The 15865-nt window shown below is 37.1% G+C and overlaps 1 protein-coding gene across 1 annotated transcript in view; it reads left to right on the top strand.

The window, feature by feature from the left end:
- The window catches only part of LOC104537797 (probable ubiquitin carboxyl-terminal hydrolase FAF-X), a gene marked incomplete at both ends in the record, with an annotated part of 27905 nt that extends 12932 nt beyond the window's left edge, over nt 1-14973 (top strand). The window contains 12 exons of the mRNA XM_010180794.1: nt 2604-2712; nt 3300-3446; nt 3566-3712; nt 4505-4727; nt 7034-7254; nt 7644-7834; nt 8245-8418; nt 10434-10575; nt 10756-11506; nt 12028-12151; nt 13457-13682; nt 14807-14973. Of these exons, the coding sequence (XP_010179096.1) occupies nt 2604-2712; nt 3300-3446; nt 3566-3712; nt 4505-4727; nt 7034-7254; nt 7644-7834; nt 8245-8418; nt 10434-10575; nt 10756-11506; nt 12028-12151; nt 13457-13682; nt 14807-14973 (2622 nt within the window). The remainder of the gene's footprint in view (nt 1-2603; nt 2713-3299; nt 3447-3565; nt 3713-4504; nt 4728-7033; nt 7255-7643; nt 7835-8244; nt 8419-10433; nt 10576-10755; nt 11507-12027; nt 12152-13456; nt 13683-14806) is intronic.
- Nucleotides 14974-15865: the final 892 nt, after the last annotated feature.

Below are 15865 nucleotides of genomic sequence, written 5' to 3' on the forward strand. Positions count from 1 at the left end.
ATTGTCAGTGCAAGAAGCTAACCATTGAGCTCTTTGCCCATATAGTTGTAAAATTTCTCATATACATGGTGATCTCACTTAGAACACAACTGTTGATTATTACATGGTGGATAGAATAGCATAAACATGAGTAGAAACAGAAGACTGCTTTGAAAATGAAGACAGTGAACTTAAAAAAAGTTTCTCTTCTGAATTAATACGGAAACAAACTTAATGTTTCCAGTGCTCAGAAAGTTTAGCCAAATACCAGACAAAATTCTGAATATCCTTGCACTTTCAACTATTGTTCTCTAATCTCCTGTCCTCAATCAGAGAACAATGTGAACAAAAATATGTATGTGAGAATGTGTTTTTGATGCACCGTAAAAGACAAGGAAGATGATCAAGTTCAGATCTCACAAATATGGTCATTTTGGAAAAGATCAGATGGCATTGGTGGGTTTTGGTTTACTTTCAGAGTTTGAGATTGTATGGGACTTCTGGTGTTTCCTCAAAGCATAACCATGCTACCTCTAAATTGAGAAACATGGCAAAATATTTAATACTCTCCAAGGTAATTTTATAGTGGTGACCCCTGGATACAAGTCTGGCTTAGTCAGCAGTAGCCAGCTGAACAATTACTCCTAAATGATCTTGGAACCCAGAAGTATTCTACTGATGGTTGCAAAATGTTTGGTGGTCATACACATGTGACCCAAATAAAATAATTCTTACTGCCAATGTAAACCAGTAGCACTTATACCCATTGAAGAGGCCAGCATCAGTTAACTAAACAGAAGTCTCTATCCTGGAGGTAGCAGTAGGATGGGATTCAGGTTGCCTGCCTTAATGAAGGCATTTGGCCTCCAGTTGTTTCACTGAGTTCATAACGAACTCGTGTCCTATCTGCCAGCTCTGCATGCCTGCATGTAAGCAGCTACATCCCTCCCATGGTTCCTTAAGAGCTCTTAGATTGTCATAGCCTCACAAAAATGTAATACTTGTGTTCAGATACTAGATACTCCTTACAGACATCACTGCATGAAGTGTGTGTTTCCTTGGTCATATTTCTGACTGAAAATACCACCTTTATCTATGTCATTCTGCCTTTAAGTGCATGAGCTTGAGGAGTGTCTATGTGGTGTGTTCCAAGCAGTTGAAGAGCTGCATCTTAAAAGAAGTTTCTGGGAGAAGTTTTATGAAAATGTCAGCTCAGCAATCGGATCCCAGTTATTAAGAACAAAACAGACCCCCTCCATCCCACGGTCTTCTGCAACTCAAAGCAATGCAGTAGAACTTGCAAAGATCAGAGAAGGGTGACAAGGGAGATCAAAGCTCTGCAATGAGTTCCATCTGAGGAACAGCTGAATAGCTTGGGGCATTTTGTATTGGAGAAGAGATAAATGGTGGGAGGAGAATACCACCGAGACCTTTAGAATCAGGAGTAGCAAAGGGAGAATAAATAGAGAACAGTGCTTCCTTGTACAAAAACTTCTTGAGCCTAACACTTAAGCAGTGTAAACCTTCAGTTTGGAAAGAGTTTGAGGGATTCTTTCGTGAATGTGTCCAGTGAGGGCTATGAAATACTGCTTTTGGTAGACTTCCTGAGCCACAAATTGTTAGAAGCTGAGAGAACATTCTGAAGGAGTCTCACTGCTTGCTTCCCTCTTCTTAAGCACTTTCCTAGGTGTATATCAGAGATGGGGTGCTCAGCCAGGTGCATCTTTGCTCTGACCTCATGGTCATTCTGGCATGTATTTGAAGCACAGTTAACCACACATGAAAGAACTCTGAAGGAAATTTAATTCTTTCACGTGCTTTTCACAGTGGACAGAAAACAATGACAGCTGCACCAAAAAGACTGGAAAATTCCGTTTCTTATACACTGAGATTCTTGGATAAAGCACAGCATTCGTTTGTATTCTCTCCCCGCCCCAGCGGAGCTGATTCTAACCATTTTTACAAGATGTAATCCTCAGACAATTAATCTTATGACTTAAAAGAAAAGACTTTGCCTTAATTTATTTTTCCTGAAGCTTATCCATTCCCACATTATTCCGGTGGTTAGGTTTAGTACTTGGCTAGAAAATTTAATTCTAGCCACTTCAATTTTCAGGGGGTCATCTTTTCTCATTTCTTGCTAATGATAAATTTTGATCACTTCATATATACTCAGCAAACTGCTGTAGTGATACAGAAGAGCAGTTTTACTGGGGTGGTTCTGCTTTTGTCTTTCAGGCACAACTGGTGCTTGATTAGAAAAAAAAACCCACAGAAAATAATTATTTGGAGTTGCAAATTGTTTTTGTTATCCAATATTTGCTGGCAGTTGTGAAGGTTTAGTGGTTAGGTGCTTATAAGTTTCTTTTTCTGTTACTTTGAAATATTTGATTCGTGGAACAGGTTTTGTAATAGTAATTCAAGTGTCTAATATCTCACTACAAGGAGAAACAGTGTGATGGGTAGTGAATAATTAAAGTATTCCCTTTTATTACATTATGTGAGGTTTTAGAAAGTGGCATTAAGCGCATAATCACAAATTTAATTGTTTGAAGTTTTTTTTTTTTAAATGTCCTGTTTGGATAGGGAGATTGTATTTAATGTTTCTATTAAAAAATTTCCAGAACTGTTCGTCAGATGGCACAGGAGCAGTTCTTTTTAATGGCTACCAGGTGTTGCATGGGACAGAGACCTCTCCTTTTCTTCATTACCCTGCTGTTTACTGTTCTGGGGGTAAGTTTTTAGAGGTAAAGGCTTCAGTACAATGTGAACTGTAGAAAGTAGCAAGACAAAAGACCTACAAGAAAGGGAAAATTGCTATTAACAACAGTCACTAAAATGTGGATTCCTTTTGACCTGTAGGCAGACAGCACAGTTTATTTCAATTTAAGTTAGATGATGGGGAAGGGTACTTCTTTGCATTTTCTGATAAGAATATGAACACAAAGCTTTAATATATGCATTTGATCTTCAGTGAATGCTAACCTTCAAGTAAAAATCATTAGCAGGTAGCTACAGTTACTGCCTTCTTTTACTGGGCCTGCCAGGGCTTCTCAATTCTGCGTGCTCACAGCTCTCTTGAACATTTGATCGCTTCACTGTTTGTTCTCCACTCAGGTATAGAAATTGCTACTAAAATAGTCCAGAAGTCTTTCATTAACAGCTAAATACAGTTGTAAACTTTTAAAATGTTAGAAAATAAGTGCAAGATAGTTTGTTTGGTTTTCTTATACTTGCGGTTTTAGGGGAAAATATGTTAATGTTGCACTGGAAGTAGAAGTATATGTGAATTGCATATAATTTGTTTTTGGTTTACATAGAGTACTGCAAGAGAGCGAGCTAAGCATTCTGGAGATTACTTCACTCTTTTAAGGCATCTTCTTAACTATGCTTACAACAGTAATATAAATGTACCAAATGCTGAAGTTCTTCTCAATAATGAAATTGACTGGCTTAAGAGAATTAGGGTAAGTTTTAGGATCACTTTATTTCTGATAATCAGCTTTTTGCTGATTTGTTGTAAAGTGTGGTTTTAAGTTGGAAATGCTTATTATTTAGGGTGTCCAAACTCTTTCTTAAATGGCAGGATGAAGTAAAAAGAACAGGAGAAACAGGTGTTGAAGAAACTATCTTAGAGGGTCACCTTGGAGTAACAAAAGAGTTGTTAGCATTCCAGACGCCTGAGAAGAAATACCATATTGGTTGTGAAAAAGGAGGTGCTAATCTCATTAAAGTAAGTTCAAGTTTTTTGACAGATGGAGTTTGTGGGGTTTTTTTACTATAAATAGGTAAAAGAAAGCTTCACATCTCGTTGTCTGTAACCAAAAAAACCCCCAAGTTATCTATTTGACAAGACCTTCTAATTGGAGTCTAATATTTTCTTTAATTTTTTTTTTAAAAAGTCATATGTTTCATTCATAAGAGTACCTAACATTCTCATTTGTTGGAACCATGGTGTATGGAGTTGCTGTGACCTAGCGAGCTGTTATCCAAGACTTGGCAGACATCACACAAGGACAGTGAGCCAGATACAGGATAGTCCTGTACAGGGCTGCTTTCTTTCGTTACTCCTGTAATGTGTTTTCTCCACATGTTCTTAATAGTGCTGTGAATGTTTATGGCAGGTTTGAGCATGAACAAATGCGTGACATCTGAGCGTCTCTGTAATCAGACATGTTTTCTTTGTACCTCTGATACTGTACAGTAGCAGTGGTTTTTTTTTCAGAACTAATTGATGAAGAGCTTTGTAGATAATTTTTGGATAATTTTTGCCAATCAATAATTGGATTTATTTTCAATTTGAAGTCAGGGGGTGGGTTTGTAGGGAACCACTTTAGGATGGACTTACTCTGTTCTAAATTTAAAAGCTTTTTATGGTGTAAGTCTCAGTTTTAACTGTTGGTTTTTTTAAGTACTCTTCTGGTTCTCAAGCATTAATTTATGTAATAATTTATTCTGTTATAAAATAATGTGCATTTCTGCAGTAACAGTTGATTTATTTTCTCTTGTGTGGGTTTTTTTTCAGGAGTTGATAGATGATTTCATCTTTCCAGCATCCAATGTTTATCTGCAATATATGAGAAATGGAGAATTGCCTGCTGAGCAGGCCATACCAGTCTGTAGTTCACCAGCTACTATTAATGCTGGCTTTGAGCTACTAGTTGCACTAGCAGTTGGATGTGTCCGAAATCTCAAACAGATAGTAGACACCTTGACTGAAATGTATTACATAGGTACAGCAATCACTAGTATGTAAACCTTTTAATTACCTATTTTCTACTTTTTAATGTATATATTATGTATAGGTTTTGCTTATATTATCAACTGAATTAGGTGCTGTGCTTTTTTTAGTTTGTGGCTGCTTCTAATGTTGCAAAATCAGGCTGTCAAAATTTAGATAAGTTTGATAGTGTAGACTCTATTTGTTCTTCTTTATGCAGTAAATGTACAGACTTGCATTACATGGTTGCATCCAAGTTCCAGCCCCAGGTACTTACACAGTTTGACCCTTCCTACCCTGATCTCTGGCTGCTCCCCTTTGTCCATACCAGCTCCCAGGAACCTCATTTGGTCTGTATCTTCTACTTTTGTCTCATCGTTTCAGGCTCTGCCTAACCAATCCCAGAACCTCATCAGGTATCTTCAGTTTAGTTTTAGTACCAGTCTTGGTTGCTCACCTGATTTGTCGTCATTGTCCGCACACAGACACAGGTCCACTGTGCTGTTTCCCTTTTTAGCTCTGTACTCATTCTCTGCTTGTCATAGTCCTTAAATGTTTGTTCTCTCAGTTTTGGCCTTGTGTCAGCACAGCTCTGCACTTAAAGAACTTTCTCTTCACTGGAGAAAGATTGCTGTATGTGCAAAAACTTACATATGTTACTGTTTCAAAAGCTCATAGTCAAATGAAACAAGGGCTAATTTTCACAAGGATGCCAGAAGGCTCATACTTAACACAGATTTCGTTATCAATAAAAAGTGTGAGACTTTCTTAAACAGGAGCGTATTTTCTGCAGTCCTACATGGAATAGCTAACTCGTATTGGCTGTTATACTATCAGAGAAAGAAAGAGGCAAGAGGGATGATGACACACACCAAACTCCAGCTGATACAGGAAGAAAGGCTGAGAGAGTTGGGCTTGTTCAACCTAAAGGGGAGGAGGCTCTGGGGAGACCTTACTGTGGCCTTTCAGTATATAAAGGAGGCTTATAAGAAAGATGAAGAGGAACTTTTTACCAGGGCCTGTAGAGACAGGACGAAGGGCAGTGATTTTAAACTGAAAGAGGATAGATTTAAATTGAACATAAAGAATAAATTATTTATAGTAAGGCTGTAAAGGTTGCCCACTGGAGCAGGTTGCCTAGAAAAGTTATGGATGCCCCATCATTGGAAGTTTTCAAGGCCAAGTTGAATGGGGCTTTGAGCAGCCTGATCTAGTGAAAGATAGCCCTGCCCATGGCAGGGGGCATGGAATAGAGAGTCTTCAAAGGTCCCTTCCAACCCAAACCATTCTGTGATTTAATAATGTTTAAACTTGTGTAGGGTAGCAAAACTGTAAGCAACTAGAAACAGTGTCCCATAGTGGGACTTGTCCACTGTGCCTTAAAGTGACAATGCTGCTTTCCCAGTTGGTGGTATCAGTGAGTCATTTGAGTTAGTTTTTCAATCTCTTCCTGTTTGATTCCATCTCAAATGAACAAATGAAAAGGGCAGCTTTATGGTTTTCCTCTGTACCTCATCCTTTTTTTCCACTCTTTTCTATTGGGAAGTAGTGTGCTTCTTATCACCTCACAGTTAGAAGGATTTTTATGACATTTCCTTCTACTCAAATATTTGGTAAGCACAATAGAATGCCAGATCGCCATGGTACATCAGACAGAAGAGAGAACACATGTTTGAACTGTGCATGCTGTGTGTTTCATATGCCAAGTAAAGCTTGCTTGTAAACATGCATGCTCTCTTCCTTTATTTTACATGAGGTTTTTTGTGTTAAAAACAATATAACAAGTTAGGATAGGAAACCTGTGATCATAAATGTCCTCTGAGGAGATGTGAGAGGTCTGAGGGACAAGACTCCTGAGAAGAAAAAATCTATCACATATCATACAGATAGCATTATCTAAAACTGTTTCCCATTCTGGCAAGGAAAAGTGAAGCATAAATTAAATACTATAATTTTAAAAGGATTATAAATTTGTGAAAAGCTTATAAATTGCTTATTTATTCTAGGTTCATTCAAGTGAATTTGTCAGCTAAGAAACTTGCTGGTATTGAGGGAAGACTTCAGTAGATAAATAGACTGAATTTTTGTCTGGCCGTGTTTTTAGTTACACAATACAAGGAAATGGTGTAATGTTAAAATTACAGATAGAACTCTCATTTGTAGACGCTGTGTAGTTTTAGCAATTAAGTTTTGTGGTGGAACATTTGTTCTATTAAACTGCAGTGTGATACAGGTTAATATTAATTTTATGCAACTGTCCTTTGTACTGCATTGATGGACTGATTCTTTTATAACAAAGTAGCGTCCTAATCCCATTCTGCGATTTTCTTTTAGCCTGTGAAGCGCTTACAGAATGGGAATATCTACCACCTGTTGGGCCTCGACCGCCAAAGGGATTTGTAGGACTAAAAAATGCTGGTGCCACTTGTTACATGAATTCTGTCATTCAGCAACTGTACATGATTCCAGCCATCAGGAATGGTATCCTTGCAATTGAAGGAACAGGCAGTGATGTAGATGATGACATGTCGGGAGATGAAAAGCAGGACAATGAGGTAAACTTAATTATATAGAACTTGCCTATCTTTAAAATAGAATTCTTTTTAATGAAAAGGTTATAACAAATTTAAGTTACTAGTATCTTTGCTTTCCACTGCTAGCAGTGTGAATGGCAGTATGTTTCTTACTTGAATGGGCTTGCTGCCAGAGCGGCAGTTCAAAAGATCCCAGTTGCATGGATTGCAGACTTCCTCCTTGTGGATTTATACTGGAAAGCACCGTATACCACTTCTGCCATCAAAACTCTGATCATGCAAAGGCATTATTTGTTTCTTCACATGAGAATGTGAAACACCTTAGACTGTTTAATTAAACTAGTGATACAACTGGCTATGAGACAGCTACATAGCAAAGTTAATTGCACAAATTTTCTTCTGCTTTTCAGAGCAATGTTGACCCACGAGATGATGTGTTTGGTTATCCCCATCAGTATGAAGACAAACCGGCACTGAGTAAAACGGAAGATAGAAAAGAGTACAATATTGGAGTTCTGAGGCATCTCCAAGTAATTTTTGGTCATTTAGCAGCTTCCAGGCTACAGTACTATGTACCAAGAGGTTTTTGGAAACAATTTAGGTAAATAGAAAATTTAGTATTGATGTCTGTTCACTGGGCCACTGAAATGCAGCAAAACTAATCACAGGTGAAGAAATGACAGTGATGTTAAGTGTAAATTAGCAGAACTTGTGCAGCAGTCTGTTGATAAACTAAAATTTACAGCAAGATGGCTGTTTTGAATTCTGACTGTTCTTGACCTTGATGACTGAGGCTTTGAATTAAGTATGAAGTTATACACAACAGCTTGTTTTTACCTGGCAGTAAGTGTCAGGGACAGAGTACCAGTTAGTATAACTACGTCACAAAATAGTGAATAATTTTGTCCACTAAGGAGGAGGGATTAATAGCTTGAATAATATTTTTTTAGAAAATAAATTGTTGGAGAACAAAACAAAAAATACTTGACAAGCATGTGCTTTTGTTTTCAGACTCTGGGGTGAACCTGTAAATCTGCGTGAACAACATGATGCTTTAGAATTTTTTAATTCCTTGGTGGACAGTTTAGATGAAGCTTTAAAAGCTTTGGGCCACCCAGCAATGTTAAGTAAAGTTTTAGGAGGGTCCTTTGCTGATCAGAAGATTTGTCAAGGATGTCCACATCGGTAAGTTTCTCCTTTCTTACAGCAAAAGACCCCTGTGTTTGTATCCTTGTAAAAGTGACTAAAGAGTAAGAGTGGTGTTTTTGTGCTGGTTGGTTTGAGGGTGGTGGTGGTGGTGGTGGTGTTTTTAAGCCAACAGAATGTGCTAGCTTGCTTTTCTGCAGCCTTAACATTAATTTGCCCTCAGATGCATTGAAATACTTGATTACTGTTTCTTCTACTTGGCAGATAGTATGTGCAGCACTGTGTATTGACCAGGGGAGGAAAGGATACAGCTTTTTAATGTTTAAAGGGAAAACAACGTAGGGACCAAATGCAACGTATAGAATTTTAGAACGTGACCAAAAGCTATTGCCATCTTCTGTCTTCCGTAGTGTGTGGTAGAGCTGACCCAAGTATGAATTTTTAATTCCAATGAGTAAAACTCAATTTGTACTGACTATGTGAACTGTATTTCTACTGTATTTTTAATTGACTTTAAATGTGTATGCTGAAATTCAGCTTCATAAGTGGTATATAAAAGACCTGTACCAAATCAGACTGTAAGTCTGTAGCCCTCTACCTTGGTGGTGGTGGTGATCAATGACAAATGCTTAGTGAAAGAACAGAACTAGGCACTGTACAGTTGTACTTCTCTAGACTTTTTCTTCTATATTGCTTTTGAGGTTGATGGTTAAAATTGTGTGCAGGATTCAAGAAACCCTAATGATGGACTTGTTCTTTTTCAACAGCTGGCTTTTTTATTATTGTGTTAATTTTTATATCACTGACTTCTAGCTGTTCACTGCGTCTTTCAGATTGTGTGGTTTTTAAACAGTCTAGAGCTCTCTGCACATGACCATTGCGAATTCTCTTTATTGTGGAAAGTCATCGCTTAGTATTATCCTTCAATTAGAAAGTAAAATACAGGAAAAACACTGATGCAAATTTTATTGTGGTAGTCTTTTAACTTCGGTTGAGCTCATGTGTGAATTAGAAGAACTTGTAAGTGGAACATCATAAGTTTCATGGGTTAAAATGTGTGACCAGAAGTAAGTTGAAATGTTGCAAGATAAAATGAAAGCACTGCTTTTATTTGATGTACAATGGGTAATTAAATGGAAAATACAGATGTGAATCAGCGTGAGTTACCATTTATTCCTGATACTGTGTGCTATTCTGAAGTATGTCCTGTCTTTTTTTGGAACTCCAGTAGATTTGCGTAATTGTACTTAATTAAAATGTTATTCTCATTGTAGTTTAGGGAGGAGAAAACTAGTGATAAACTAAACTCTTGGATTGAGGGATGACAGATTAAAAGCCTTTTTAAATTTGTGGGTTATTTAATAGATGAATGAATATTACTGTTTTGGTTGAAGTGTTTCTAAATATTAATTTATTCACTGTTAATAAAACCCTTTATATGCTTGATTGCATATTGGAAAAAGAACCCCTGCAGGGTTATGCTGGAATAGATGCATTTTATTCATTGCTGCTTTAGCTTTTTTAAAAAAAAACAACTTTCGAAAAGATTTCTTAACTGGTTGTCTTTCAAGCATTGCTGGGAATTTGTTTAAAGGTTATATCAGAACACAGCAAGTCAAAGCCAGTCATAAATATGCACAGTGATTTAATAAAAAGCTTTTCTTAAAAAAAAACAAAACAAAACAAAAAATCTGTTTTGAACTGTCATCTTTAGGTATGATGCAATATTTGTGATTATCAGTCTTATTCCAGACAGTAAAGTTCAGCAATGGAAAAAGTCCTCTTATTTTTCTATTTATGATTCTCTACTAGGTTGTTAGCCAAGAGTCTGTCACGCTACTTTAACTGCTTTCAAAACATGTGGTAAAAGATTCAGCTTCCATGACCTTGAGTCACAAAAGTCATTTCTATAATCTTCATTAAAAAACCTATAGTTAGTGCAGAGTAGCAACTGTTGAGTAAAACTTTTGCAGTAGGATGCTGTGTGGCACCTGTAAAGCATGAAAGTTGAACACGTTTCTACCTTTCCCTTACATCTGTCTGTTCATTGGTAGGTATGAATGTGAAGAATCCTTCACAACTCTGAATGTAGATATAAGAAATCACCAAAACCTTCTTGATTCTTTGGAACAGTATGTCAAAGGAGATTTATTGGAAGGTGCAAATGCATATCATTGTGAAAAATGCAACAAAAAGGTAATGATTCCTTCTAAACTAAATTTGTGCACAACTGCAGTGTTGCAGGTCTCTACTAAAGTTCAGTCTTGGTTCATGTTCAGGGAAAAAAAGTTGTACTTTAATGCTGAATTACTGGTTGTTGGTAAGAGTATATGAATAGCAACTGAAAAGCTGGTAACTGTTAATGTCCTTTTTTAGGTCGATACGGTGAAACGCTTGTTGATTAAGAAGTTGCCTCCAGTTCTTGCTATCCAGTTGAAACGATTTGATTATGACTGGGAAAGGGAATGTGCAATCAAGTTCAATGATTACTTTGAATTTCCACGAGAGCTGGACATGGAGCCTTACACAGTGGCAGGTGTAGCTAAATTGGAAGGAGATGATGTAAATCCTGAAAATCAGATAATACAAAATGAACAGTCAGAAAATGAACACTCTGGGAGCACGAAATACAGGCTTGTTGGTGTACTTGTACACAGTGGCCAGGCCAGTGGTGGACATTATTACTCTTACATTATCCAGAGGAATGGTGGAGATGGTGAGAAAAATCGATGGTATAAATTTGATGATGGAGATGTGACAGAGTGTAAAATGGATGATGATGAGGAAATGAAAAACCAGTGTTTTGGTGGAGAATACATGGGAGAAGTGTTTGATCACATGATGAAGCGTATGTCCTACAGGCGCCAGAAGAGGTGGTGGAATGCCTATATTCTTTTTTATGAACGTATGGACACAATAGACAAAGACAATGAACTAATAAAATATATTTCAGAACTCACTATCACCACTAAACCCCACCAGATTAAAATGCCATCAGCCATTGAACGAAGCGTACGGAAGCAGAACGTGCAGTTCATGCACAATCGTATGCAGTACAGCCTAGAGTATTTCCAGTTCATCAAGAAGTTGCTTACTTGTAATAGCGTCTACTTAAATCCTCCTCCAGGTTAGTATGTCGGCGTAATAATTACGGATTCATTTCTTGAAAGAAGAATTTTGAGTTGAGTTGTTAAGAATTTGGCTAGCCAGTGAAAAATTTGTGCATTCTGCTTTGAGTACCCCATCTTTCTGGACCTCTGTAGTTAAACGGCTGCTGTTGACGTGTTCATCAGTGATCACATGCCAGAATGCTTACCAGAAAATACTTTGATAAACTAGCAACTGTAACTCAGCTTATGTACTGAGTTGTATTAAAATACTTCAGTCGGTGGACTGCTCTGCTGAAGACAGTCTGCCAAGGTGAGATGCTGAATGTCTAAAAATCATGTTAGCCTCCAGGTACTTATTACTGTCTTAAAGCTTACATTTTCAAATGACACGTTACCATAGCTCAAGGCTGTTTTGTTCAGGTTTCCTGTTAAAATTGGAACACAGTGTCAGGCAAAATAGTAATCCAGAATCAGTTAAATTATTGAAAGGTATTTGCTTTTACCTTGTCTACATGTCAGTATTTTGATTTTTCTTTAGGACAAGACCATCTGTTGCCTGAAGCAGAAGAAATAACTATGATTAGTATTCAACTTGCTGCTAGATTTCTCTTCACCACAGGATTTCATACAAAGAAAATAGTCCGTGGCCCTGCTAGTGATTGGTATCTTGTCTTTTTTAAAAAAAATTACAGTTTTGGAAGTTCACTGTCTTGTTAAAAGATCGCTGTTACATACATATAACAATAAAAGGTGTTAGTGTTCTGTCCTACTTTCACCCCTCTCCCAAATACATAGTCAAGGTGCACATGAAAAGGGGAGGAAAATTGAACAGAAAACACTGAGAAGAAACTGAGCCTTAAAATAAGCTGCTGAGCTGAATAGTTTTGGAATTCATTTTCAAACAGGGCCTAAATCTATCTTTTGACTGTCTTTAAAAAGAATAAAAGAGTAGAATCTCTCACTAGTGCAAAACTAGTAGATTATATATTCTGAGTAGTTCAGAATGGTTTGGTCATGGCTTCAGTAGTTTTAAACACAGCACTTTTCAACCCATTTTTTGCAGCTTATATTTGTATTCTGCTTCAGAAATGTATGTAATTTTTAGGGTCTGTTAGCAGAATGCTGTGTGTACATTGCTACAAGGCCTGTAAATCAAATCTGCAGTATAATAAACAGTACAATCTTATTCATAGCACCACAGCATTTTAGCCTTTAAGATAGATTATTCCATGTTGGGGAGAGGAGTGTGGGTTGCTACAGGTAGAACTAGAGAGAAAAATCTAGTATTCATCATGACCAATAGTTTACCAGCTACTAGTAAGTAGCTCTGTAATACATGGCAAATATGTACCTCAAATTTTTCTCTAATAGCAATTTTCAGAGTACCTAAGTTACTCTTGTTATTTTAAAGAATTAAGAGGAGTTCAAATACTGCTGCAGGAAGGGCAGTCACACAAGACCCTTCCTGGAACAGATATTTTACTCTGAGGTTTTGAGGTTTTTTTAGATCTGTAAATGAGAATTCCTGTAAATGTAAATTCCTGATAGGTTACATACTTAGTTGTTTGTCTTATACACAACTCATGAAATCCACCTCACGTTTTCCCCACTGCTTGCCCTCTCCCTCAGTTCCAATAGAGAGGGAATGACGGCTGCCAATTCAGCACCTGTGTTGGGTAATAGTTTGGGAGTTAGAGGATGTAATCCTGTGTTAGTTCTTATGGGTGATATAAGTAAAATGCTACAGTTAAATGTTAGGTTTTTAATTGAAGTATCTTTTTTATTTGTGATTGCTAGTAACGTAGAGTATCACCGTAGGAACTGTATCTGATCGTAAGTGTTTTGTGAGCAAAAATATTTGGGGATCACCTGTAGCATGTATTTTCTTCAAATTCTGCAAAAGAATGTCTGCCAAAACTCATTAATGTCAACATTTGGTGTCTCAGTTGTGTTGTGTTCTATTTCAGGTATGATGCGTTATGCATCCTTCTTCGTCACAGCAAGAATGTACGCTTTTGGTTTGCACACAACGTCCTTTTTAATGTTTCAAACCGCTTCTCTGAGTATCTTTTGGAATGCCCTAGTGCTGAAGTGAGGGGTGCATTTGCAAAACTTATAGTATTTATTGCACATTTTTCATTGCAAGATGGGCCATGTCCTTCACCTTTTGCCTCTCCTGGACCTTCCAGTCAGGTATTTAGTTTTCTGACAAAAAACTTTTTGAAACTTATTCTTAATTCTTCGTTATAAGCATTTAATGTAGAGTACATTCTGGAGTAGAGGCATCAATGTTGACAGTACTGTACTACATATATCATGGTAACTCCATCAGTTTGGGTGAGAGTTGTTGTCAGAGGGGATTGGTTTCCCCTCATTTGTAAATCTCTGTGAAGACTAAGTAGTGAGAACTTAGAGTTGAGTTGCAAGTGTGAAATCTGCAAAATAAAAGCAGTGGCTTATAATAATGTGTAGGGGAGTGAACCCTTGTTTTTTATTTAGAAATAAAATCAAAACAAACCAAAATCCAACCTTCCCCACCCTAACCAATCACTACAAAAGAAACAAAAAAACCTAATAATGAGAACATGCAGGAGTTCCCTAAGTTTTCTTCCCATGTGTCCTGCGACGTTGAAGTTGTCAAAAATTTTAACTTTGAATAAAGGAATAGACAATGAATTGCCTAATTTTCTATACCTGGAACTGGCAAAAAAAAGCCAAAAATATTAATGTAATACTTGTCATAACAATGTTTTCATTTGGACTGTATTAAAATGTAAAAGATCAACCTTTTTGAACTTTTACTTTGTCATGTTTTCATTGTCTCCAGTAAGACACTTTTTATTTGTATTGGCCTACTTACCTTTGCAGAATGTTTTCATTACTGTATCTAGCAACATAATTTGTATTCGGATAAAGCTGCATATGCTTTGACAGTGTTTTGTTTCATGAGGTATTTGAGATACCACCTGTAGAGGTGATTTGGTTGCATGTCTTAGTCTATGAAGTTCACAGTGGAACTGCATGCACTTTTCTGAGTATTGGTCTAGCTACTTTTGAGAAAAAGCTCAATTGAAAGCTGCTATCCTTGCATAATTTCTTGGACTTATATAGTACTTAGTGATAGGAGTCTTATTGCCTGTATGTCTGTCTGTCTGTCTTTGTGTGAGGTACAGAAGACTAACCAGCTGCTAGTAGTTTGAAGCTTGTATGAAGCCCAGAGCTTTTAAGCAATTCTGTTATCTGCCATAGTAGAAAGTATAACCTAAATAAAGGATTGATAGGTTCAACTGCTAATATTAAAACTTTTTTTTTAATAGGCTTATGATAACTTAAGTTTAAGTGATCACTTACTGAGAGCGGTACTGAATCTTCTAAGAAGAGAAGTGTCTGAACATGGGCGCCATTTGCAGCAGTATTTCAATCTGTTTGTGATGTATGCCAACCTAGGTAAGCAAGTTACACACAGTTTTACTGATGCGCTACTGTAATAAACTGTTCTTTATTAATGAACCAGTTACACAGGTATTAGCAGGAGAATCCAGTTTTTCAGCCTCAAGCAGATTGTTATCATTAAATGCCATATAAATGCTCTCTAGAGCATCCATGTTCCTCCAGTTTGGAGTTTGGGGATTTAGTCTTCTTGCCATCCTTGGAAGATTAACGCAAGCAGCTTGGAGCAATAGGAGTGTGTCATTCTGAGAGTGTGGGGGTGAGAGTGAGTTGATGCTTTGTTCAGGGCTTCTTCGCAGGGAGGTCATGAGACCCCAGAAGCATGTGAGACTGTCAACTGGCTTGAGCATGAAGAAGTTGAAGAAGATAAAAATAAATAAAACCAGAATTATGCCCAGTTGTCCTTTATGAAAACATCAGTACAGATGGTCATGCTTTGTCTGTATATTTCAACTGTGCTTTTTCAATATTAATTTCTTTAGTTTACCTTTGAAGTTGACAGCTATGAATGCAAAACACTATTTCTGTCTTCCCTTTAAAGACTCTTTGGGAAGCTGAGGAAGTATCTCCATTTGTATGTGTTCTTAGACATCATTGCTTGCCAGAATGCTTTCACCATAGACATCATATGAGCTAAAAGAATGCAAGAATCAGGAAATTCCTCAAGTATTGCAGTTCCTCCAAGACAAACAGGCAAGAAAAGCCAATGTTTTTGCAATATAGGAAGGCTTAAATAAAGTCCTAGACTTGAGACACAAAGATTAGAATCACGATTTTTCTCATGACACATTAAATTGGAGACAAAGTATGAGCGCAAATGATTTTTTTAGCACCTTTGAATGCAAGACTAGCAAGACTACCTGTATTTGCAGGTACTACATTTAAGACCTATTGTACACAGACACACAGAATCGCTCAGTTGGAAA

Source organism: Mesitornis unicolor, unplaced genomic scaffold, assembly GCF_000695765.1.
Source record: "Mesitornis unicolor isolate BGI_N332 unplaced genomic scaffold, ASM69576v1 scaffold843, whole genome shotgun sequence".
In the NCBI taxonomy this organism is placed as follows: domain Eukaryota; kingdom Metazoa; phylum Chordata; class Aves; order Mesitornithiformes; family Mesitornithidae; genus Mesitornis; species Mesitornis unicolor.